This window comes from Emydura macquarii, unplaced genomic scaffold (genome assembly GCF_026122565.2).
Source record: "Emydura macquarii macquarii isolate MOO-44397 ecotype Brisbane River unplaced genomic scaffold, CSIRO-AGI_Emac_v2 contig_1253, whole genome shotgun sequence".
In the NCBI taxonomy this organism is placed as follows: domain Eukaryota; kingdom Metazoa; phylum Chordata; order Testudines; family Chelidae; genus Emydura; species Emydura macquarii.
Genome location: NW_027131390.1, coordinates 38,753,184 through 38,779,109, shown reverse-complemented (window position 1 = coordinate 38,779,109; position 25,926 = coordinate 38,753,184). Strand labels below are relative to the sequence as shown.

At 51.4% G+C, this 25,926-nt stretch overlaps 1 protein-coding gene across 1 annotated transcript in view; it reads right to left on the bottom strand.

Moving 5' to 3' along the window:
* DGKK (diacylglycerol kinase kappa) overlaps positions 1-14,848 on the bottom strand; it is a 65,009-nt gene extending 50,161 nt beyond the window's left edge. Inside the window, exons 1-5 of the mRNA XM_067548527.1 lie at positions 14,745-14,848; positions 8,410-8,490; positions 7,075-7,179; positions 2,029-2,161; positions 1,283-1,389 (exon numbers count right to left, since the gene is read on the bottom strand). Coding sequence (XP_067404628.1) covers positions 1,283-1,389; positions 2,029-2,161; positions 7,075-7,128 — 294 coding nt within the window. The 5' untranslated portion in view covers positions 7,129-7,179; positions 8,410-8,490; positions 14,745-14,848. The remainder of the gene's footprint in view (positions 1-1,282; positions 1,390-2,028; positions 2,162-7,074; positions 7,180-8,409; positions 8,491-14,744) is intronic.
* Between the last annotated feature and the right edge of the window lie 11,078 nt (positions 14,849-25,926).

The following is a 25,926-nucleotide window of genomic DNA, read 5'->3' as shown; positions in this document are numbered from 1 at the left end:
TACCCTGTCTGGCCCAGCTCTCTACACTGCCCAGGGCGGGGGAGCTGGTTTTTCCAACTCTGGCCCTCACTTTCCCATCCTCTGCCCAGCAAGCCTGGATGTGCTGCAGCCTCTAGGAAAGAAGCCACGCCACCCACTCTGATGAGCACCAGCGCCCCCTGTGGTCAGTCAGAGGCGTGTGGTGAAGGCTGGGACCTCTCTAGAGGCCCCCCCCGCACCCTGTGATCTGCAGTGAGTTATAACCATCGTCAGCAGCATCTGAGTCAGCCCCTCCTCTGGGCACCACAGGGCATCTTCTCCAACCCAGGCCTGCCTGTGCAGTCAGTGCCACTTGCAGCCAAGTGGGTGAGTCACCGAGCAGAGAGCTGGGATGAGGCAGCGTCTCACATCTGCTCTGCTCAGGGTTAACTGGCAGGGAGAGCGGGGCAGTGCCACGGAGGAAGCCAGCACCCTGCAGTCATGCCATCCACTGCCCTGCCCGAGGGGATGTGTCCCAGGGCACTGGCCATCGGCTCGTTGGCCAGCCTGGCACAGACGCCTCTCCGAGGGCCGTCAGCTCAGCACGCTGAGGCGACGCTTTTAAACGGCTGTTCTCGTGGGTCTGCTTTATTGTCACCTTTCCTGGGGCGCTGAGGCCAGGAGGCTGGAGTCACCCGTTACATGCAATGACTTGAGGACGGAGCCGTCCCGCAGATAAGGGAAAGCAGCATCTTGGGGCTGTGCCAGGATCTCCACTGCCACAGCAGAAAGCCACGGATGCTTCTTCCACCCCTAAAGCAGCTTCGGAACACAGCCACCATCCCCGACACCCTCCCCGCCCGCCTCCAGGGCCTGACTCAACCACGGTCACAACATGGGCCCAGCAGGAGGGGCGCCCCGACGGTGGGCAGCTTAGGAGAGGTTCACGCCCCTGGCACTGAGACGAGAGAGAGGAGCATCAGAGCATCTCATCCAGCAGCTCAAACTCCCGAAGGATTCCCTCGTGGGGAATTCACCCCGATACTGGCCCAGATTCCACTCTTGCATACATGGGGGGAAATCCGGACAAAGCGCACTGAATCCATGGTGCTGCTCCAGATTCGCACCCATGTATCAGAGCTGAGTTAGGCCCCCTTAGCCTACAGCTTCCTTTACCCCAGAAGGTCCAGAAATAAAGCCACTGGCAGGCTCAGGTGGGGCTGGCTGATCTGAGGCTGGCCAGGGAGGGTCTTACCAGCCGTGGGGAGGGAGGCGAGGGCCGTGTCCTTCTTGGCATGGGAGGAGGAGGGAAGGAGGTGCTTACCCCATCTTCATCCTCAATGATGTCGTTTCCTATGGAGGCCAGCGTGGTCCACTTGCAGTTGTTGGTGGCTCTCACAGCGCAGCGCTTGTGGGCTTTGAACTTGCAGACTAGGAGCAAGAGAGAGGGAAAGGTCTGCAGGAGCGGGAAGGCGGCAGTGAAGGCTTCCCCTCGCCACACGGCCTGTCCTGCTCTGGGATCCCCCGGGGGGCACCGACGCTTGGTCCACTGGGCCCGCTCCTGCTGTCCCGGAGACCAACACCCCTTGATTGCAGTAGGGCTGAAGGAGGCCCGTAGCCACCAGCACACGTGCACGGGTACCTGACCGCTAAGCAGGGGCACCAGCATCCGTCCCATCAGAGTCCTATGGACCACAGCTCCTTGCGTCACCCCACTGGCTGCATTCTGCCGGGTTATGCCCCAGGTGCTAGCACATCCGAGACAGGACACTGGGCTGCAGGACCCCTGGGATGATCCAGTCCAGCGATTCCTTACATTCCCCCTCCCCCATGTCCCTTCTAACCCCCATCTTTCTCCCCAAGCCCTCCATTCTCCCCCCTCTCTCCTCTCTGTCCTATTTAGCATCCTGGCTTGGCGTAAGCAGTTCCTGTGCTTGCCAGAGGAGCAGCCAGGAGATGCATCCTGTGGCCAGCTGAGCTAGGCTTTGGCAAGTCCTAGCAAACTCCCTCTCCCTCCCCCACACTGCATCTGTACGTGGGACGGCGAGCAGGGGGCCCATGAGCCGGTACCTTCACAGGAGAGGCCGTGGGAGGTGACCCCGGACAGGGCCTCGCGGCACACGTTGCAGAAGGTGGGCCGGGCGTGGGAGCAGGCGTACCAGTTATGCATGCCAGAGAAATGCTCCATGTTGAACTGAGTGGCCTGCAATGACAAAGAGAACTGAGTGCATTTAGAGGCGGCGCATCCCAGGGAGAAACTGGGGACTGTCTCAGACGCAGCAAGGCTCCGGGACTCCCTGCTCTCCATGGGCCACGTATCTACTTGTGCCCCGTGCCTGCCCGGCCAGTCACATCAACAGCAGCCTCTGAAGTGGGAGGGAGAAACTAACATGGGAGTGATGAGGACGGCAGAAGACCAGATTTGCCCAGCTGGGGAATATCCCACCTGGTTGGCTCCTTCTACTCCTAGGTGCCTGGTTCGAATGCCAGCCCCCTGCTCTAACACCCGATCACGTCTGACATCGGACAGCTGCTTGGAGGCTTAACCGAAATGAGGCAGGGGTTCTTGGTCTCTAGCCCTTTTATACTCCCCCTTTGTAACTGACATTCCCCCCATATCTCGTCTCCTTCCCCACCCCATAATTCCTGGTCCCTTTCCCCATCTGCCCCAAGGCGCTTGGCTTCCTAGCGTCCTCCCATTCGCAATGGGATCAGGGGTTCCATTTTGTACATTTCTCCTGTCACTTTCTCCAGCGCCTGCTTGGTAACGGAGATCAAGACCCCCACTCTCCTTAGCCCACTGCAGCTCCCTTGGGTCTAGACAGACCCTGCCTGAGGCGGGATCCTCCCTAGGGTGTGTCCGAGATTGCACACTGCCTTGTTATCGACCTGCGACGCTTAAAGCACTGGGCTCCAGCCTCAGCTCTGGGAAACAGCATGGTCAGCTCTGCTGGCTGGGGTGCTCCAGGGGGGAGCCAAATGCCCCCATTCCTAGGCCTGTCCCTCCACCCCCATCTTCGTCCCCCCTCTGCAGTGGAAGGGGGAGTGAACATGGGGCACAACTGCCCATCACCTACAGGGCAGCTGCCCAAGGCCTAGGCACAGCCTCGCCCCGTGCACAGGCTGGATGGCACTCAGGCAGCGAGGGAGCCGCAGGACAGCGGTGCCGCACCACGTTCTAACAGCACATCTGGAGTCAATGCCAGTGCGGGCATCGGGGGGAGAGCATGAGGCGGGGGCACCAAGGCAGGGGCCCCTCCTGGCTCAGTGAGGCTGAAGATCCCTATCCACAGCTGCCCGGCTCTCTGAGCGCTTGTGAGAGCACGGCGTCAAAGGCTGCAGCGCAATGCATACGCACCAGGGTGAGTGTATTGACGTCAACAGGAGGTAGGTGCCTAAATCCCTTCCAGGATCTGGGCCACTACGATGGGTGGGTGTTGGAACAGACATTTTTTTAGAGAGAGAATTCAATCGCACTGGAGAGCCCGATTGTCTCTGGCTCCACTGAAACTTCCAGTCTGATCGTTCCAATTTCCAAACCTCACGTCACAGGAATAATGAATGAGTCGCTTGTGGAAGTCGGGGGAGCAACTGGCGAGGGGTGATGCCAGGGCTGCGCTAATGGGAACCAGGAGGGGTTTGATGATCTTAGGAATAGTGGCAGGGGGGCTAATGGGTTTGAGGATATGGAGGTAGAAATTACCACATCCGAGGCAGAAGCCAAACTCAAACAGAATAGGACTAAATCAGGGGGGGCTGGATAATCTCCATCCAAGGATATTAAAGGAACTAGCACATGGAATTGCAAGGCCATTAGCAAGGATTTTTAATGAATCTGTAAACTCAGGGGCTGTACCGTATGACTGGAGAATTGCTAACATAGTTCCTATTTTTAAGAAACGGAAAAAAAGTGTTGTGGGTAACTACAGGCCTGTTAGTTTGACCTCAATAGTATGCAAGGTCTTGGAAAACATTTTGAAAGACAAAGGAGTTAAGGACATCGAGGTTAACGGTAATTGGGATAAAATACAACATGGCTTTACAAACGGTAGATTGTGCCAGACCAACCTGATCTCCTTTTTTGAGAAGATAACAGATTTTTTTAGACAAAAGGAATGAAGTGGATCTAATTTACCTAGATTTCAGTGAGGCATTTGATACGGTTCCACATGGGGAATTATTAGTTAAATTGGAAAAGATGGGGATAAATATGAAAATTGAAAAGTGGATAAGAAACTGGTTAAAGGGGACACTACAATGAGGCATACTGAAAGGTGAACAGTCAGGCTGGAGGGAGGTTACTAGTGGAGTTCCTCAGCGATCAGTCTCAGGACCGATTTTATTTAACCTTTTATTACTGACCTTGGCCCAAAAAGATTGCAGATGACACAAAGTTGGGAGGTATTGCCAGTACAGAGAAGGATCGGGATATTGTACAGGAAGATCTGGATGACCTTTGTAAACTGGAGTAACAGAAATAGGATGAAATGTAATAGTGGAAGTGCAAGGTGCACTTAGGGACTAATAACAAGCATTTCTGCTTTAAGCTGGGGACGCATCAGTTGGAAGTGACAGAGAAGGAGAAGGACCTGGGCGTACTGGCTGATCACAGGATGACTATGAGACTATGATGTGGCCGTGAAAAAAGCTAATGCGGTCCTAGGATGCATCAGACAAGGTATTTCCAATAGAGATAGGGAGGTGTTAGTACTGTTATACAAGGTGCTGGTGAGACCTCTTCTGGAATATTGTGTGCAGCTCTGGTCCCCCATGTTTAAGAAAGATGAATTCAAACTGGAACAGGTGCAGAGAAGGGCTACTAGGATGATCCGAGGAATGGAAAACCTGCCTTATGAGAAGAGACTCAAAGAGCTTGGCTTGTTTAGCCTAACTAAAAGAAGGTTGAGGGGAGATATGATTGCTCTCTATAAATACATCAGAGGAATAAATACGAGGGAGGGAGAGGAATTATTTAAGTTCAGCGCCAACGTGGACACAAGAACTAATGGATATAAACTGGCCATGAGAAAGTTTAGACTTGAAATTAGACACAGGTTTCTAACCATCAGGGGAGTGAAGTTCTGGAAGAGCCTTCCAAGGGGAGCAGTGGGGGGCAAAAAATCTAGCTGGCTTCAAAACTGACCTTGATAAGTTTACGGAGGGGATGGTATGATGGGACTGCCTAGTTTGGCAATTGACTGATCTTTGACTACTGGTGGTAGATATGCCAATGGCTTGTGATCGGACATTAGATGGGGGGTTCTGAGCTACTACAGATAATTCTTTCTGGGTGTCTGGCTGGTGAGTCTTGCCCACATGTTCAGGGTTTAAATGATCGCCATATTTGGGGTCGGGAAGGAATTTTCCCCCAGGGCAGATTGGCAAAGGCTCTGGGAGTTTTTCGCCTTCCTCTGTGGCATGGGGCATGGGTCACTTGCTGGTGGATTCTCTGTACCTTGAAGTCTTTAAACCATGATTTGAGGTCTTCAATAACTCAGTCATAGGTTAGGGGTCTATTACAGGAGAAGGTGGGTGAGGGTCTGTGGCCTGCGTTGTGCAGGAGGTCAGACTAGAGGATCATATTGGTCCCTTCTGACCTTAGAGTCTATAGGAGCAAGGAAGTGCATGTGCGTGATTGTTTAAGCCCAGAGCAAGACAAATATGATACTGTGAGGCTGGTGGGGGAGAGTCACATTCAAGGAGCCTGAAAGCAGAAACCTGACATCTAAGCAGTTCTGCTGGGACGTTTATGCCTGGAAAACTGATTCCTTAGAGGTGCCACCACTGTGCAGGCAGTACCTGGACACTTATGGTTTTGTTCAAGTCAGATCTCATGTTATCTGGCCCTGTTAGCTCGGCGCTCCCGCTACACACAGCTCTGCTAGGGTAATGAATCATGGAATATTAGGGTTGGGAGGGACCTCAGGAGGTCACATCTAGTCCAACCTCTGCTCAAAGCAGGACTAACCCCAACTAAATCATCCAGCCAGGGCTTTATCAAGCCGGGCTTTGAAAACCTATAACAACGGAAATTCCACCCCCTCCCTAGGCAACCCATTCCAGTGCTTCACCACCCTCCTAGGGAAAACGTTTTTCCAAATATCCAACCTAGACCTCCCCCACTGTAACTTGAGACCACTGCTCCTTGTTCTGTCACCTGCCACCACTGAGAACAGCCTAGCTCCATCCTCCCTGGAACCCCCCTACAGGTAGTTGGAGGCTGCTACCAAATGCCCCCTCTTGACTAAGCAAACCTAGCGCTACGACCCGCTTTCCACAGAGCATCTGCTCCCTAACTGAACTGCCCGTTTCATACAGCCTCTGTCCCGGAGAATGTCAGGAGCTCCCTGCCCAAGGAGACGTCTAATGAAATGAATGAGCTCTACTCAATACGTTAAAAGGTTACACCAGATCTCACATCAGCCCAGTAGGTTTATCCTTGTAAATTAGCAAAACACTAGAAAGTCTCCAAAGAAAAGGGGGGAAATTGGCTTGGCCAGTCATTAGTTAGTACCTAAGGGGCCAGTTCCTCTGCTGGCAAACACAGCCAGCTCCACTGATTTTAACAGAACTGCACCAATGACACCAGGTGAGGGACAGGTCCGCTGGGACGTCAGAGATTGAAAATAGTCTCCTGCACTGTCAGTCAAAGGAAAGTGACCATTCCAAAGACACACGATGCAGCTGACAAGGCTTCACCGTCAAGGAGGATTATAAGCTCTTTGGGACAAGGGCTGTCTTTTTGTTCTGAGTTTGTACAGTGCCTGGCGCATTGGGGTCCTGATCCGTGACTGGGGTTCCTTGGTGCTACCATAATACACCTAGGAGATAGTAATAATAAAAGGCAGAGTTCACACCCCATTGTTGTCTCTCTCTCTCTCTCTCTCTCTCTCTCACACACACACACTCCCTGTGTTCACAAGGTCACAGCTAGCTACATTTATGTATAGCATGACTTGCACAGTAAACCGTGTCTCATGACAATCTCAATACACCATCCCTTAGATGAATACTGCTATGATCTCATTGTTTCCCTGTGTCTAGGAGTTTTGCTAACACGCCCAGTCTTGGACCTACTACCTGGGGACTCCCGACCAGTGTGCATGCCTCTCTTACCTCATTGATTTCCCACTTCTGGACGGATTTCAGGGCACTGATCCAGTCTTCCATCTCCTTCCGGTTCTCGGCACACAGGATGAGTTTTCGGAAAGGCGTGATCACCTAGAGAAAGAAACTGTCCTGTTAAACCCTCAGCTGCAAAGAGACTGGAAGCTGCTGGATGGCCCGCAGCCAGTGCAGAGGAGCCAATGCATGCAGCTCATGGATTGTGCTGCCAGGGATGTTACAGGAAAGGGAGGCCAGTTTGCTGCCACCATGTACGGCTACCAAAGGACGTGGGGAGATCAGCATTTCCCTGCTCACCCCTGGTGGCAAGGAGCACAGAGCCCACGCTCCATTCCAGAGAGCACTCAAGCCAATCTCCCCCCCCATTCCTAGTGAATCAGAAGGTAGCAGCCCCCCACAAGATGCCAGTGCAGCCCTCCTCAGCAAACACTTCCCTGATACAGTCCCTGGAGTTCCATGCCCAACTGGAGACAATTACACGTAGGTTACAGGCTACCTGGAGGGGCTCTGGGGCCCAGTCCTGTTCCCACTGAAGTCAGCAAGAAAGCTTCCATTGACTTCACTGGGTGCAGGGCTGGGCCCTTGGGTGCACGCTGGGGCAGAAGCAATGGGTCACATGCACCTCCCATGCAACTCAGTGGAGTTCCAGCAAGGGTGAGCGTGGCCAGTGTCCTGCTGGGCCTGCCGCTGCCTCAGCTGGAGCTCTGAGTGTCTAGGGAACAGTCCAGGATGCTGCGGACACAGGCAAAGCATGTCCAGTTCTAGCAAGAGCCGCTATAGGGAAAGGGGAAGGATAGCAGGCCTTGGAGCCCAGCAAAGGCCTCAGTGGGGACCAGAGTGAGGGCATCTGTTGTGGGAAGCTCAGGGCTACTCCAGCAGCAGTCCCGGGGGGTGAAATCCCCCCATGTGCCACGGGCAGCCCACACACATCCCACCTAAGTTCACAGGGCTGGATTTCACCCGAAACGCAGCGCTAGTGGAGCACTAGCTGTCTGGAGGCTCACGCTTACTTTGGTCCCTGCTTCTCCCAGCAAAGGTGCTCTTGGGCATCTGCTATAGAGGATTAATCACTCTCTTGTATCAGGAATCAACTGACCACCAATAAACTCCCAACTACCAGGAGATTATCCCTCCTACGGGACCCCCACACGCATGAGTGCCCAGATCTTACCCCTCAAATACAGTCTGACTCTTGGTTTGTGGGGGCAAGAGGGAAAGGCCCATGGTGGGAGGGCAGCAGCCCTATTCAGCTCTCTGCCCCAAATAATGGCAGGCAGATGCTGAAGCCACGGTGGGTACTTCGACTGGCGCTGGACCAGGACTTACCGTGAAGCTGTTGTTAATGTTCTTGGTGCTGGTCTCTGCCACGCTGGCATCTGACAGGTCCACCTCATCGAAGATCAGCGACTGGGGAGGCATGAGGGAGAGGGTGACATAGCAGAGACACCAGCAAAAAGACAGCCTCAGCCTTCAGGCCAGCCACAGAATGCACGGAGCCTGGCTCTGCCCAAGGAGAGCCTGGGAACCATAGGCCAGGGAGACTTGTTTTGCGTTAATATTGGGGGCAGTGATGGAAAGGGGCCAGTTTCATGATTCATGGGGCCCTGGGGCTGTCCCCACCTTTGTTCCCACTGCCGGAGCGGGAGATCTGGCTGGGCTGCCACAAAGGGGGTAGGGTTAGATCATGAAGGGCTGGCTTGCATGAGTGGCAGGATGCTCCAAGTGACCTCTCCTGCTTCTGCTCAAGCTGCAGGAGGGCCGGATCCAGACCTGGGAAAAATGGGACCAGCCCCCGGACTCCAGTGGAAACACACCGGCCTACACCTGGCCTGCGTTTAGGCTGGGGAGTCTATTTAAAGGTAAATTCTACCCGGGCAGGCTAGTAGGGCGGACCATATTTCCAGGAGTGGCCGGTCAGTTGCAGTGCCTCCACGTCTAGCACTCAGGTCCCCCACGTGGGGCTAGCGACAGAACTGGGCACCCAAAATGACGGGCCATTTTGGACCATATGGCCTGCTGGGGCTCAGTCAATGTAACTCCACAAAGGGAGCACGCTTTGGGTGAGGACCCGCATGAGACTGCAACGGGACATAAGCAGCTTCAAACCTGTTCAAAGCAATCGGAACCAGAGAGTCCTAGAGAATGGGTGTTCCGCAAGAGGGCAGAGGGTCCTGGAGTGACCCCTGGGATGGGACAGGGCCAGATTACCTAAGCATTTATTCACCATCTGGAGAAGCAGGTAGGCACAGGGGACACTGTCCGTCAATGGCCTGACACTGGTTTGATCAGTAAAATCCAGATTATAATAAAGCTCACCCTTCCTTGGTGCAGTTGGTCTCTCGACCACAGGGTGCATTACACTGGGGGGGGGAGCACCAAGAGTGCCTCCATCGCCACAGAGGGGAAACTAAGCCCCAGAGAGGCCACACCTCTCCCCGTGGGTCACGGAATGAATCGGTGGCAGATGCAGGGACAGACCCCAGCATTTCCCAGCTCCTGGGTGGTGCCGGGTTGATTGAACCATGCTGCCCAGTCTGGGAGCAGCGCACAGGAGATGCAAACATGGTGGCAGAACTGAGCAGCGTGGGGACCAACAGATATGGCTACATGGCAAGAAAAGGCCCGGGTCAGCTGACTCGGGTTCGCGGGGCCCCGATGTAAGGTCTAAGATCTTGTTCTTTGGCTAAACAGCAGCAGTCATAAGCTAAGATGCAGGTACCCCCGTCCCCAGGAAATTACATCCCACAATGTCATAGCAGGCTGTGGAGAAGGCGCTGCTGTCCTAACAGTATCCACCACCACCGGCTAAAGCAACAGAGCTTAAGGTGTTTAAAGAAAACTTTGTGTGATAGCATTCTGTCTGGCAAGGAATCACTGACCAACAGTTGTGGTTGTAAAATCTACACGTTCTATTGTTTGGTCTTTATGGTTCCCACTTCTCTGTTGTTTTATCTGAATGATTTCTGTCTGCTCCTTTGATTGTTTCTGTCTGTTGCATAACTAAGTGGGCAATATTTAAATCAACCACGGTTGGGGGGGAGGGTATAATTGGTTAAAGGACTGTTTCGTAAGGGCCTAGGATTGCTGTTTTGCAGTACGTTTGTTTAAAAGGACTGGTGAAGGTGAAGCTGAGCAGGACCCACGTTTTAGCTGTATAACTGGGGCCCAAAAGGAAGTTCTTTGGAACCTGACTCCAGGACACAGCCTAAGGTCAGAGCTGCCAACCATACTGTGGAGACGCTGGAGTCCCCAGATGATCTAATCCTGACTGGCCACTGGGAGAAGCTCCCTGCCTGACTGGTGAGCAGAACATTGTATGCTTAGCGCATGTATTCTCTTTCGGTGATCGTTACTAAACAGAGAATAAGGATATTACTGTGTAAGGTTCTTTCACTTGTAAAAGGCCCCGCAAGCCTGTAGAAAAATACACCCAGAGTCCTACGAATTGAGAAAGAATAGAGTGTGAATTGGGTAAAGGTAGGTGCCTTCCCCCCGGAGTCCTACGGATTGGGAAAGGGTGGGGGTGCCTTAACCAAGTTATGCCTTGAGCCCTCTGGATTGGGGTGAAGGTGGGGGGCCGTAGAGTTTGTGGGTAACAACGGGGATCTAAAACTGCAGTGTGGACATTCAAACTTGGGCTGGAACCCAGGCTCTGAGAAGCTGCAAGGGAGGGACGGTCGCAAAGCCCAGGCACCACCCGAGTGTCTACTCTGCGCCATGGGTCTTTTAGCACAATGTAGACGCATCCAAAGAGAGAGCCCAGAGCCTGTGTCAGCTCCCACAGGGTGAGATCTGCTACTGGAGAAGAATCCGTTACATCTGTCTCATCAGAGATGCTCTGATGGCAACAAATCCCCCCAGAGGGAGAACTGGCGAGCTCATCACACCACTGAATGCCCACCTGCGCCCTGGGAAGGACGCTGAGCAAAGGACAACGTGGCCTGGACGTTATCAATGCCTTTTTGTGACAGGTATATGTGGGCACTAATGATGTGCAGGGTGGGAGGGTGAAGGAGTCAGGGGTGCAGGCTGTGTTCTCTGTCATCCTGGTTGAGGGGAAGGCCCCAGACGGGGACATTCACATCCTGAAGATGAACGCGCCACACGTGGCTGTGCAGATGGTGTGGACAGGAGGGCCGGAGCTTCCTTGACCATGGGAAGCTGTTCCAGGAAGGACTGCGGGGAAGAGATGGCTCTCCCGGAACAAGAAGGAGAAGGGATCTTCGCGCACCGACTCAATAACCTAGACAGCAGGGCTTTAAACTAGGTTCAAAGGGGGCAGGTGACAAAAGTCCAAAGGCAGGTGTAAAAAAGAGAGGACCTTAACAGAGGGCTGGACAATGAAAAATGACAATAGGGTCAGAGGAGCAAGATGTAAAACAGTGAGGGAAACTGCTTAGCTGCTTAGATGTCTCTACACAAACGCAAGGAGTCTGGGGAATAAACCGGAAGAACTGGAAGTGTTAGTTCAGAAGCTAAATTATGACACAGGCTCCACAGAGACTCAGGGGCATAATCTCATGACAGGAATATTGGTAGAGGGTTACTGCTTGTTCAGGAAGGCCTGGCAGGGGAAAAGGAAGGAGGTTTTGCATTTTGCATCAAGAATATGGACACTTGTTCTGAGGTCCAGAAGGAGGGAAGAGGAAGACAAGTTAAGATCCTTGGGGTAAAGATAATTAGGGTGAAAAACAGGGACTACATCATTGTAGGGGTTTGCTATAGACCACCAAATCAGGAAGAGAAGGTGGATGAGGCATTTCTAGAACAAATAACAGAATATCCAGAACACAAGCCCTGGCAGTAACGGGGGATTCTAACTACCCAGACATCTGTTGGAAAAGTAATACAGCCAAACACAAAATGTCGAGTAAGTTCTTAGAATGTGTTGGAGACAATTTCTAGACTATTTAGATAAGTCAGATGTATTCAAATCAGCAGAGTCTGATGAAATTCATCCTAGGGTACTTAAGGAATTAGCTGAGGCAATTTTGGAACTGTTTGCAATTATCTTTGAAAACTCCTGGAGAACGGGAGAAGGGCAAATGTAGTACCTGCTTTTAAAAAATGGAACAATGAGGACCCAGGGAATTATAGATCAGTCAGCCTAGCTTCAATACCTGGAAAGATACTGAAGCAAATGATTAAACAATCAGTTTGTGAGCACCTAGAGGATAACAGGGTTATAAAGACAAACCGGCATGGATTTGTCAAGAACAAATCATGCCAAACCAGTCTCATTTCCTTCCTAGTGAGGCTTTGACACAGTCCCATATGACATTCTCATAAGCAAACAAGGGAAATGTGGTCTAGCTGAAATTACTAAAAGGTGGGAGAAAAAACTGGTTGGAAGACCGTACTCAAACAGCAATTATCAACCATTTGCTGCCACACTGGGAGGCTGCATCTAATGGAGTCCCACAGAGGTCTGTCCTGGGTCCCATACTATTCAATGTTTTCACTAATGACTTAGATAATGGACCAGAGGGTCTGCTTATAAAATTTGCAGCTGACACCAAGCTGGGAGAGGTTTGCAAGCACTTTGGAGAACAGGATTAGAATTCAAAACCACCTTGCCAAATTGGAGAATTGGTCTGAAATCAGCAGGATGAAATTCAGAAAAGACAAGTGCAAAGTACTACACTTAGGAAGGGAGGAAAAAAAATCAAATGCACACCTACAAAATGGGGAATAAATGGCTAGGTGGCAGTACTGCTGAAAAGGTTCTAGTGAATCACAGACTGAATATAAGTCAGCAGTGTGATGCAGTTGCGAAAAAGACTAATATCATTCTGGGATGTATTGATAGGAGTGAAAAGTTCCAGAGGGGTAGCTGTGTTAGTCTGTATAAGCTTTGCTAGTCTTTAAAGTGCTACAGGACTCTCATTATTAATAGGAGTGTCGTATGAAAGACACAGGAGGGAACTGTCCTGCTTTGCTTAGCACTGATGAGGCCTCAGTGGGAGAACTGTGCCCAGTTCTGGGCGCCACACTTTCAGAGAGATGTGGACAAACTGGAGAAGGAAGCAACAAAAATGATAATTTTCAAAACCCTAACGTACAAGGAAAGGTTAACAAAACAGGGTGTGTTTAGTCTTGAACGGAGGACTGATCACAGTCTTCAGATATGTGAAGGGCTGTTATAAAGAGGACGGGGATCAATTATTTTCCAGGTCCCCTGAAGGTAGGACAAGAAATAATCAGGTTAATCTGCAGCAAGGGAGATGTATCTTAAACATTAGGAAAAGCTTTCTAACTAGAAGGACAGGTAAGTGCTGGAATAGGCGTCCAAGGAAGGCTGTGGGATTCCCATCACTGGGCACTAGAGAGGTCAGGAAATCATTGTTTGCTTGGCTTTCCACGTGCCCCAAATGCCTGTCAGGGCTGGTCCAGGGTTTTTGGGTGCTGCCTCAGCGCAGGGCGCTGGACATGATGCCCTCTCAGGGTCCCGTCCAGCCCGACAGCGCTATGATTTACAGCAGGTCCCTCTGAGCGTCAGTAACGGTGCCTAGCGGAGTAGGGTCTAGCCAGTCACCATGTAGGCTGACAGAGGGCATGCTGGGAAGCCTCTCGCTGAAGATATTTAAGGTTGGCTTTTCAAAAACCCAGCCCCTCAAAGGTATTGAGGTGCCTAAATCCCTACTGAAATCAATGGGAGTTAGGCACCTTGATAGCTTGGAGGAACAGGGCCTTCACATCAGCCTAACTCTCTTCCCATTGACTCAACCAGGTCAACCAGGATTGGAGTTAGGTCAATGCTAAGGGCTTGTGAAACGCCCCCTCCTTAAAAATTAAGCTGAGCAAAGTCCTGGAGGACTTTAGGGAAGGACCCTGCCCTGGGCTAGGCCTTTCGCCTCTCTGAATCCTCGGCCTTTCGGAGCCCTCTTCTCTGTCCAGGGGAGACCCATCCTGGGCACTAGAGAGGTCAGGAAACCATTGTTTGCTTGGCTTGCCACGTGCTCCACCCTGATGGGTTGGCAAGTGACCAACTGTCCCTGATATGCAACCCGGCCTCCATGACAGGGGCTGGCTGCCTGGCGGGGATCTGTCAATGGGGACAGCGTTGTGGCAGTCCGGAGCAATAAACCAGAGCGCGGGTGTCCGAAGACAGAGTGAATCACTTAACATTCCCGGAGCTGGCCGCCCATTTCAGAAGCTGGCTTGCTGAGAAGGGAGGTGCGCGTACATCAGCGAGCACGAGCACACGCTGGGGGACGGGAGGGCCTTAGTCCTTTGACTTTCCTTCTACGGTTGCCCCGATGGGATGGCAAGGGTGCATTAGCTCCCGCAGCCAGGGGAGAAGAGAGCCCAGGTTAGGCTACTGGACAACCCAGGGAAGCAGGGGAGTCCCAAGCTCCAGTACCGCGGGGCCAGGGAGGAGCATCCCCAGGCAGGTCCAGTGTTTGGGGACTCGCCTGCGAGGGAGGAGAGATGCCGTGTGTGACAGGCCCCTCTGTGCCCAGTCCGCTGAGGGCGAGTCTGCTGCCGCACTGGCTCGGGGGCTTGAGATCATGCTTCGAACTCTGCAAGGCCCCAGCGGAGTCTCCGGGGTGTCAGCGATGGCGGCCGTCATTCTGGCAATACCCCGGGGCCGGAGGCTGTAAGGAGGAACCTCCTCCCAGAGCTTCCCCAATGCCCAGGGGCCGCTGGGTTTATCCTACCTTGGAGTCCTTCGCGTAATACAGCGTCCGGCCCCGCAGCTTGAAGTATCTCCTCTTCCACCTCTGGAAGGAGCTCGTCTGCTTCAGTAACAGCCCCTCCTTCACGCTCTTCTGTAGGGAGAGTCACAGGGACCCCGTGAGCCTTCGCACCCCACGGCTGACCAAAGGAATCAAGGCTTTAACCCCAGGGTGCCAGGGCTGTGGGGCACGTACAGATTGTTCCCAGGCAGAGTCCGGCACGAAGCAGCAGACCCATGAGATGCAGCCCTAGAACCAGAGGGCGCAGCCAGAAGAAGGGGTAATGTGCTAAGAGAGCCGTGAGTCAGCACTCCATGCCCACCCCCGGAGCCAGTGTAACTCAGGCTAGCGCAATCAAACTCACTGGGTTTACGCCATTTCCGCCGGCTAAGGATCCGGCCCGTTTAATGACCTGGGATCTTCAAGATGGCACATTTCAGCCACCTTCACAGCCAGCCCGAGCCCAGCATGGGCGCAGGACGGGGGCACCTTCCCGAGTGGCGGGGACCAGTAGCCTGTGTGGCCCTCCCGTTTCTGGCAAGGAGCAGGCCGGGACCCTTACCTCTCCCGCTTCCCACAAGGAGCTGACAGTGTCAGCTCAGGCACAGTAATCCAGTCCACCACCAGGGGGCACAGCAAGGAGAGGAGAGGCAGGGATCCTGACACCCCCCCTCCCCCAATGCCGGGGCCCACTGCCCCCCGGGCACCGACCCGCCCCATGCCCCACTGTCCTGGGCACCGATCCACCCCATGCCCCACTGCCCTCATTACACCAATCCGCCCCATGCCCCACTGCCCCTGGGCACCGACCAGCCCCAAGCCCCACTGCCCCCAGGCACCAACCCGCCCCACGCCCCATTGCCCCCGGCTGGCCCCTGGCTTTGGGGACTCACTCCCCCATCCCACCCCATGCCAATGGGGGCCCATAAACATGTTTGGCGCCAGGCCCACAAAAGGTTAAGCCGGTCCTGCATAATGGCCTGGTGAAGCGGAATACTAACTGCACAGGAAGATTTTCAACCCTCTGTCTTTGCTAGAAACCGCTTTCAATAACAGAAAATGCACTTTGAACAGAGCAGGGAGAGGCAGGCTTGGAGGGCAGGTGGTCGCACACACAGGGGATGCTCTAATTTCACGTATTTTTAAATGCACTGGGACATTAAGGATCCAATTAGTTAACTGTGCCATGGTTGCCGGGATGCACGGCCGTGCAGACAGAAACAGAGACGCCATGAGCACTCTGTGGCCATAATCCCTAGCGCAGAGCTTTTAGAAAAACACCCCATCTAGACTGAAAACTTGTCAGCGATGGAGAATCCCCCACAATAATCAGTAAATTGTTCCAATGGTTAATCACTCGCCGTGTCAAAGACCACCCTCCCCTGAAAATAAGACCAATGTTAAGGTTTTCCATTTCCCCAGGGAGGGGTGCATTACTTTCACACACTTCCTAAACTTTCAGTCTGTCTGTGCTAGATTTGCATGGTTAAACCCATTGGGCCCAGTTCCTATCTCACTCCATCCAGGGTAAACCAGGAATAACCCCTGTCAAGACATGGGATGACGCCAGTGTGAAAGAAGAGACAATCCGGACCTGCTTTTTTCTGCTGCATGCTTAGCCTGGCAGCACGCAACGCCCAGAGGCAATCTGGGCCAGCATGCTTCATACTCTATTAGCCCTCGTAGCCAATATGGTCCTTGTTCTGCTCCTGAGCCAATAGAGTCAGAAATGCACAGGCTAAGCCCATGCAAACATAAACACTTTCCTAAACATGAACAGACTCAAGGGCTTTCCTGAATCAGGACCTCTGTACTTACACAAGGCCAACAGAGGGAGTACAACACACATGGCTCCGAACTGGTGAAATTCAAGCCCATAACTACGAGACCAATGCAGAATGGTGCATAACCTGCCACTATATAGCGCCAGCGTGATACAGAACAGACACCACAGCGCCCCTTCAAGAGGAAGGAAGCCTGGGGCTCAGGTGACTTGAATTAAATTTCCTGCTCTACCACAGCCTCCAAGTGTGACCATGGACAGGCCTCTCTGGGTCCCAGTTCCATCTGTACCATGGGAATAATAGCCCGGGGCCAGATAATGCCAGAGCTACAGACCCGACATGGGACAATACTAGGGTTGCTGCCATTTTCTGCAGCCCAATGAAAAACACCTTTTTCCCCCTGAAAGCACAAAGGTTTTGCGAAAGGAAACCCACCCCGGCACCTACTTTCTGCAAGTCTCTGCCTAAGCACATTTATTGCCCAGAGACAAAAGGGAAAAACAGAACGTCCACACGCAGAGGCGGCTGATCTGACAGTAACACACAAAAGCACAAGAATCAACTAGTCAGACCTACCCACTGCGTATCTGCCCTGGATATGGATATCTTCCATTGTAGTTTGCAGTGATGTTGTAGCCGTGATACTCCAGGCTATCAGACAGACAAGGTGAGGGAGGGGATATCTTTTATTGGCCCAGCTTCTGTCGGTGTCAGACAAGATTTTGAGCTACACAGACCCAGGACTGAAGAAGAGCTCTGTGTAGCGCGAAAGCTTGTCTCGTTCAACAACAGAAGCTGGGCCAATAAAAGATATCTCCTCCCCCACCTCGTCTCTCTAACACTTTTACCACAGAATCGCCAACCCCAAACATTAAAGAGTCATGACTGGGGTCCCCCAAAATCAAGAGACTGGCTTAACAATCATGAGGCTTTTTTAAAAAAAATGAATATATTTGCAGTTCTTTTCATTTGCCTTCTGGTCCCTGAGCCCTTAGGCTGCACTTGGGTCACATTTTTGTGCTTTTCTCTGCAGCCAGAAGTCCAGAAATGACCCTTTTTAAAAAATGAAAGCTGAGAATCTCATGTATTCATGTGACTCCAGGAGCTGGGGCTTTAAGATCATCATCAAATATTGCTAGATTCATGATAAAATTGCAAAAATTGGCAGCTTCTTTGCTGTTCCAGTACCTAGTCTTCTCAAAGATTACAATCAGATCAATCTGTATGTGCTAAAAACACTCCATTGCTGCTCCACGGACGAGGCAGACTTAAAAATTGACAGTATTGTCCATTCAACTGCTCTGACTTCCATTATGTTACTTTTGTTTCCGACCATTTTGATGCAATGACACCACCTTATTCACAAAATAGATTTCAGGTAGGCACTGGATCTTCAGTTTTAAATTCCTGTAGTGTACCGGAATGGGGACAGTGTTCCCTCTACATCAGGGGATTTCAACCTTTTTTCTTTTGTGGACTCCTAAAAGATTTCAAATGGAGGTGTGGACCCCTCTGGAAATCTTAGACGTAGCCTGCAGACCCCAGCAGTCCACAGACCACAGGTTGGAAACTACTGCTCTAAATAGCTAGTAAGCCCTCTAAGTGGTGCTTGCCATTCTCCATGTTTTAGAAACTGCCAGAAACCCACAGAGGCGAAGCGTGTCTGTGCCTATTTAGTAAACATGGTTATTTGGGATCCAACTTCGCCCTGTGTTTCTTCACATTCTTTTTTGGGGAGTGGGGGAGAGAAAATAAAGGATGACAGAAGAGAAGGAAGGAACTCAATTATATCACACCTGCCTCTTCTTATCTAGAGCTCAGTCTGTGACCTCTGTATTTGAGATCAATCACATTAGCTCAGTAATGGAAAAGTTCTGTCCCCTCGGTGAATAATTTTTTTTTTTTATTTGCTGTTGCGAAGTCCCAGTTCTTCATTGTTAATTACATCAAACCAGATTTCCATGGAGACTGCCACCGTACTAGCAGCCTGTGATCAGCCAAGCCCTTTGCAAACTCCTGAAATTGCTTTCATAAAAGTAGAGTCTCGGTACAGTTCCTTGTTGCGTTAGATGTCTGCTGCATCTCAAACGAAGCCTCCTGCTCAAGTGCAAAGTGCAACATCCTTGTGGCACCTGGATGAAAACGCAGAGACACAATCAACAGAGGGTCTTTGGGAAGCCAGGGTATCAATCTTATGGTATCAGTCAACCAACCAGGAGCCTGACGGCCGTGTGGAAAAATGTTTTAACTTTCACCATGTGCTGTGTAAGGTGCTTCTTCTTTCTTCAAGGTTTTAACACACAGGTTTGCTCATCATGCAGAAGGCTTGAGATGATTGCTCCTGTGAAGTTCTCTCATCTCTTGCATTTTATTTTCTCTGAGCAAGATGGCAGAGATCTCTCATCCTATTCTCTGCATTTTGGGATGCTCTCTTCAGTGACCCAGACACAATGTAGGGCAGTTTTATTTTCAGCTGAACAATCAACATTTAGCAGCAAGGCGTTTTCCCCTGACTGGATGCTATTATCGGGTCATTGCTCACGTCTGACCAGGCAACTTGCTGATGCTCTTCCTTCAGTTTTTCCCCTTTTTTCTTTGTTTGCAGCATCTAGGCCGGTGAGTTTAAATCCGTCTGGAGGAGAATGTTTAGAGTAAAGTGCTTCAGTCATTTCATTAAGTTGCTCATTTTGGGTGATGCTGAAGATGGCATCAAGGCAAAAGAAGATTGCAACTTTCTTAGGCTCAAGTTTTTGTATTGATCTTTTTAGGGGGACGATCACCACTCAGCAAGGGCTCAGTGGTGTGCCATGCCGTGTGCGGGGGATGTGTAAAGAGACACTCATTCTCTTGTATGGGCTATCCACAGGCCGGACCCTGCTTCCATTGGGCTGCTGCTGTTCTCCCTCCTGTGCAAACGGGCTTTGAGTGGGTGGGGCCCGGGGGCCAAGGAAAAATTGCTGCCACCACGGAGCAATGAGTAGGCAATAACCCCATTATGGCTCTACCCTTCCTCAGGCTGCATAGCAAAGTTACTGCCCAGCCCATGTGCTCTGGGCACTGTCAAAGCCCAAGGGCTGGCCTGCATACAGAGCTGCACAGGTTTTACTAATGGTGGGAGGTTGAACTGATTTAGCTAAATTGATGTGACTTCACGTGCGGACGCTCTCACGAGGGCGTAACCTGGCTTGCGTGAGTTTAGCTAGCACCTATTCCATAAATGAACAGTGAGCATCTCCTGAATGAAGATGCTGTTGAAGGTCTGGCACATGGATTGCCGTTATCATCGCGGCTATGTTTGGAGGAGGACAACGGCAAGGAAAACATGTCTCCTCAGCGTTCGTCTCTTTTGCCTCAATAGTCAATTTCAGGCCAGGACACAACTGATCTCCAAGAAGCTGAAGGAGCCAATTTTACCATGCGCACAAACTCCTTCCTATCTCACAGCTTAACAGCTCTTGACAATGTTTGCATTTGATCTAGCAGGACGATCAATTTTCCTCCCTTCAGTCCATTCACAGCTTGTTTCAACTCCCCTGTCACCAAGAATTCTACCCATTTCCCTTCCCTCTGCACAGGTTCCCTGCACATTACCCTCCCTTCGCTCCTCTTCCAGCTGTTTAGAATGCTGACTATTTCCATTCACACACTGAAGGGAGAGCCAAATGTCCAGAGTACCAAACCCCTTTCATCGTGTAGTCATGTGAATAGCTCACAAGGACACAGAAGTTCCACAAAGTGGAAAAAAATTGCTCTCCTACCATCAACCAAAACAAAACCAAAAAACCCAACACTGGCTTTTCTTTCCCTGGATACGATCCAAATAGTTCCATCCACACTTGCTAAGTACACAGGGCCAACGTGGCGAAGCACACACCTGTAACTACACAAGGCTGACATTCGACAACCCAGACTCTACAGCCCCCACACGACTGACATGGCATCATGGCCCGTAGTCTATGCAACAACCCAGTGCCCTGATGTTCCAGGGTCCCAGCACCAGACACACCAATGGCACCCAGCCCTACAGGCAAAGCACCCAGGGTCCTGTCTGATGCCAATGCTAAAGGCCCACAGCAACCATGGACTAGCTGCTCTAACTCTGCAGCTCTTAATGTTACCCTCCTGCAAAGCCCACTTGCAATGCCAAACTTCAACTGCACCTCCTAGCTTCCCAGTCCATACAGGGGGTATAACCGAGAGGATTCGGCGTAGCTGCGTGGTAGGAGGATCGCAGGAGGGGTTGTGAGCAGGGGGTTGGACTAGATGACCTCCTGAAGTCCCTTCCAACCCTAATCTTCTATGACCCTATGAATACCTGGGAGGACTCAGTCATACACAGAGCGAGCGCTAAATGAGCCCATGCACGTCCTTTGTATAGGGTTACAGCCTGGGGTGCTCTGATCTGGAGGTCACTTTATCTTTCGACTCCATAAAACCATTTTCAATTTCCCCCCCAATGACTGCAGAGTGAGGACAAAACCCATCAACTGCAGGTTTACATGACTGCAAAATGAAGCACACAAGCAATCACTATTCGTCTGCCAAGAACTATTCGAATCACAGCACTCATTAGCGGTACATTTTTCTTTTTAGTGAAATACTTATGTAAACTTTTGTGCTGCCCTCAGGCTCCCAGAAAGCTGGCCCTCTGCATGGCAAATGCCGGATGCTCCTAAATTAAAGCGTCCCGTATGACAAGCATGGGACGGTAAAGTTGACTTCAAAGAGAGCTGCTTCTGAGCGCTAAAGGATTAACCCTCTGTTAGCCAGCTTTCACAGCAATGCCTCAAGAAGCCCAGAACTCCTCCACCAGCTCTATGCCCAGCTTGGGGCTGTGGATGTGGCCTGACGCAGCAGGTTTGCAAAGAGGCAGAGTGAGGATCAGGTTTTTCCAGATGACATTGCAGTCACGCGCTTTGCCTCTCAGCGATCTCCGAGTCTGCTATAAAACCTCACCTTTGCCCTTCCTCGGGCAGGCACCAACTCTGCTACCTTTTCCAAAGCACAAACAAGGAGGCTTGGAGCTTAAATTGGCCTTAAGATGACACTGTGATGGGGCAGTACTGGAGATCCCTAAAATGGGCGCCACCTGAAATCCCTGCAGATCTGCTAGGTGAGGGAGAAGGGGCAAAGCTCCCAAGGATTCGAAATGCTGCAGAAAATTCACGTAAAGCCAACTGCTGGCTTGCTACGATACCCAAGTGGCTCCTGCTTTGAGGGGACTCTGCAAATGCTCTTATTCCACTGCAGAACAGAGCTGCCATTTGGCCAGCAGAGGGAGCACACGTTAACCCTCAGAAACCTCCCCAGGGCTCTGCTGTCCGCATGGACCACGCGTATGACGTATGACAACAGGCATTAAAAATAAGCAAACAATTTGCATCATGTTCTTCTACAGCAGAGCTGCAAAGCCTCTGAGTGAAGTCCTGGTTCAGATGCTGAATACTCCAACTAACCAGGTTATAAATGGGTTATTCAGCAAATAAATACATCATAACAGGATGGTATTATTATTGGTTTCTGCTCTGTGTGATCTTCAGGTTAAAGACATCTCAGGATACAGCACATGGTAACACAGATACAAGGAGAGCCATGCAGCTGCATGTCTGATCAACAGCAAGGGCTGCAAAATGATGAGTCCGGCGCACAAAATCAGGAGATTGTCATAAAAATCTTGTGTTTTTTTTAAATATTATACTCTGAGGTTTTTTTATTTGCTTTCTGAGACTTTAAGGAACACTTGGGTCGTGTTTTAAAGCTTTTCTTTTTAACCAGGGGGGCAAGAAACTTTCAAATGAAAAAAAAAACAAAAATAACCCACACAGGATTCCAGGACCTGGGGCTTTACGAAAAAGCATCAAACTTTACAAGAGAGGAAAACACTGCCCCCCTCCGCACATGCGTACACCCTATTAGCCAGGGGTCATCACATCAGCCATTCAGAATGGGCTTGATCCTGTTTTGATGTTAACCCTGCAGCTTGCTTTTGAAGAACAGAAGGGTGAAACGATCTCTGAAACGAGGTAGGGGCGGAAGTAGAGGAATGGGAAATTCACTTTGGAGCTGCTAAGAGGTTGCAAGGTACCAAACAACAAACCTGACCTCTGCATGTGACTCGACAAACTGCCCTGTTTTTAACCAAAGCTCCCTCACACTGAGAGCCTTCCAAAGCCTCTCTCTTTCTTTGCTGCTTATCTCTTTGTGGGCCAGGCCGTTATTAACGTTGTACTTCTCTTTTTGGCCTCCTCCTGATATAAACAGGTTCCTTCTTTTTATTAATGCAACTGCACTAATCAGAGCAATGCTAGCAGCTCAGTTCCCCTTCTCTGAAGCATCTAGATTAGCTAGCACTTTCTTCCTTCATTTGCACCTTAAAAGGTATGAGCAATGGTGGGCTAATCAAGAGCCCCAGGGATCTCTGGGCTTATCCGCCTTCCAATGGAATTGCTCTAGTCTGGTGACCTATTAAAATAATGGCCAGTACCCCGGCCCTCCCCTCCACGCTCCCTGCACCGGGATATGATTCACTCATACAGAAGCACTATCAGAGAATTAACCCTAGCCTCCAGTCGTGGGAGGAGGAGCTGCATGGGGTTGAAAGAAGCAGCAAATCTTGTCTCATTTTAGCAGCGTCTGCCTCCCTCTTCACTGAAGAGCTCAATGCAATCACCCGCTCTGTGGGGGACCGTGATGAGTGAGGGAGACGTTGGGCAAGTTCAATTCCCCGTTGCTGGCTCTGGTGACGTCACTCTGACTCTCCCGCTGCTCAGTGTTTTCCTTCAGGCCCAGCTGCCGGAGAATCTCAGCTTCCATTTACCAAGAAAAGCCAAGTTGCTAGTGCCCCCGGATGCAGAGGGAAGCCTGGAAATAAACCTCCAACACCAAAGGACAAATAGAGAACCCAAACGTCACTTTTGTAAATCTCATGATTTTTACGCCACTCTCGTGAGGGGCTGGGGCGGACGGGGGGAGGGGAGACAGCCCTGAGAGTCACTGGGGCAGGCCAGGCTGCTCCCGCACTGCGAGACCCGCCTGGGGTAATTCTGGCCAGCTCACTAAGGCCAGGTCTACGCTACACACTCACTTCGGTATCACCACATTGCACTCCCGTGAGCGCCGGAGTTCTACACAATCACCCCAGCCTAACCCCCCGTGGGCACCATGCTGTCTCGAGGGGAGAGCTGCTCCCACCACCACAGCTAGCGGCCCTCGCCGAGAGGAAGGCATGAAGCCAACGGGAGAGCTCTCAGAGCGCTTTGGAAATCTGGCCCTGGCTGAACAGACAAGGCACTGCTGAGCGGCACTGTCTGGAGCTGCTGCGAGGCAGGTGCGGCACGGGCGTCGAGTGCAGAACTCCGCAAGGACGGTGTCTGCTCTCGGCGGAGATGTGGCCATGCGGATCCTCTTGCTGTTTGGAGGAAAAGAAACCCACCTACAGTGCGATGGGCTCAGACCAGCTGATACGGCAGGTGCCTGGGGGGAGCTGGGGCAACTTCGCTTGGCTGCCCTTTGAATGCTGCTGCTATGCCTGGCACCGCCGCCTATCCCCATCCTCCAGGGCAAGGCTGAGCAGAGGGACCTGGCAAGAGAGGCCAATGCAATCCCTTCCTGGCAAGGGCCTGACCAGAAACAGATGAGCTCTCTCCTCAGGAGCTAGCAGAACACATGTCCCCGGCTATGCAGTTTCCTGCAAGGGACATCACTCTTGCGGAGACCGTTCATCAACTTGGTGCCGAGAGGCTCTGGGCAGGCCCAGAAAACACGTGCACCAAACGCTAATTTGATCTGGTCCCTTCTGGAGCGCGTTCCCTGGCTGATTTCTTTCTCGTTGGGATTCCCAGCAGCTGCACCATAGGGGACGGTGCCATGACCCTTCGGGAATGACCTCACCTCAGCGGGCCCCAAATTCAGGAGCCTCAAGCGGGCTGAGAAAGGGATTTTCTGAAATAACATTCCTCCACAGGCCCTTTATAAACAAGAACTCCTGGCGCCACCATTCATTGGGAGGCTCCAAGCCTCTGAAATGAATTTGCTGAGGTAAATTTAGTTCGGAAGAGGAATTCTCCGATGGGGAGCGTGGTCGGCCTTGTCCCAGGAGCTGGGGGAGAAAATGACCCAGGTGGGCTCCGATTCATGGGACAAGTGTGCCTCAAGCAAGCATCCCAGGGAAGAACGCATTGCCTGGGTCTGTGGAACTAACTGCCTGGAGCTCAGAAAACCCAAGACTATACTTAGCAACAAGGCTTAAATCAAAACAAGGAATCCGCACGATGGGAACATTTAGATGTAAACTTTCCACTTGGGCCCATCTCTAGCGGTGCAGTGTTCCACAAACGTTAGCATGTTTGCCATCATCCCACTGTGTGGGTATTTCTCAGACAGAAGCAACATTGGTATCTCCTTGATACAGGGTCAGTTATTCAATACAGAAGAGGAGATAGAGTGGCTGGTGAATTAACATGTTAGAGACTTTTATAAACTCCATCAGCGGAGCATGAGTTGGCTCTGATTAGAAACCAGTCTGCAATTAGACATGTAATTAATCTGTGGAATTTACTGCTGCAGGATACTGTTGAGGCAGTCAGCTGATTAAAGGTCTATAGACTCCTTTTTATCATCTTATATAAATAGGAACAGCAGCTGCAATTACAGTCTTTTGAGAACAATTATCAGGGCTTTCAATCCTGATGCTTCAAGACATCAGTTGATCATCTGGTAGGGTCAGGAAGGTATTTTTATCTACAGCACAGTAATGCATGCACTAGGAGGTAAATTATGAAGGTTTCTCTGATGCATCTACATTGGCCACTGTCAAAGACAAGAGACCGACTAGATGGACCGGTCTGTTCAGTACGGCCATTCAAGTTCCTATTGACTCTTGGGAATGCAACTAATGGGAATTTTCTTGTGCTCCCTTCCTGGCGATCTATGGACTTTGTTCCCTCCACTAGCCCTTTTGCTGGCTGGAACAGCAGCGCATGCGGCATGTGACTCCCATGCGCCTGGGTTGTTCTGAAAGAGGATGGTGAAGAGAGTTTGCATTTAGCACCAGTGACATGCAAGGGGACCCCGCAAGGGAGGAGAGGCTCAGGGCTTGGGCTGGACCGCATTTAAGCAGCCCCATAACTCAAGCCCCGCGAGCCCGATTCAGGGTTTAATTGCAGCATAGACATACCCATGCACCCTCTCCCAAGCTCTCTAATTGAGACATCACTCCCTTCCACAGCAAGCCACTCCCTCCCACCTTATGCCAATGTGTCCTGGATGCTGGTGGGCAGTCAGCCCTTTAAAATGGGGATAAGATTATTTATGTCAGTATCCCAGGCATGCCTACGGCCCCACTTTCCTAAGTGCTGGACAAACGTGAAAAACAACACAAA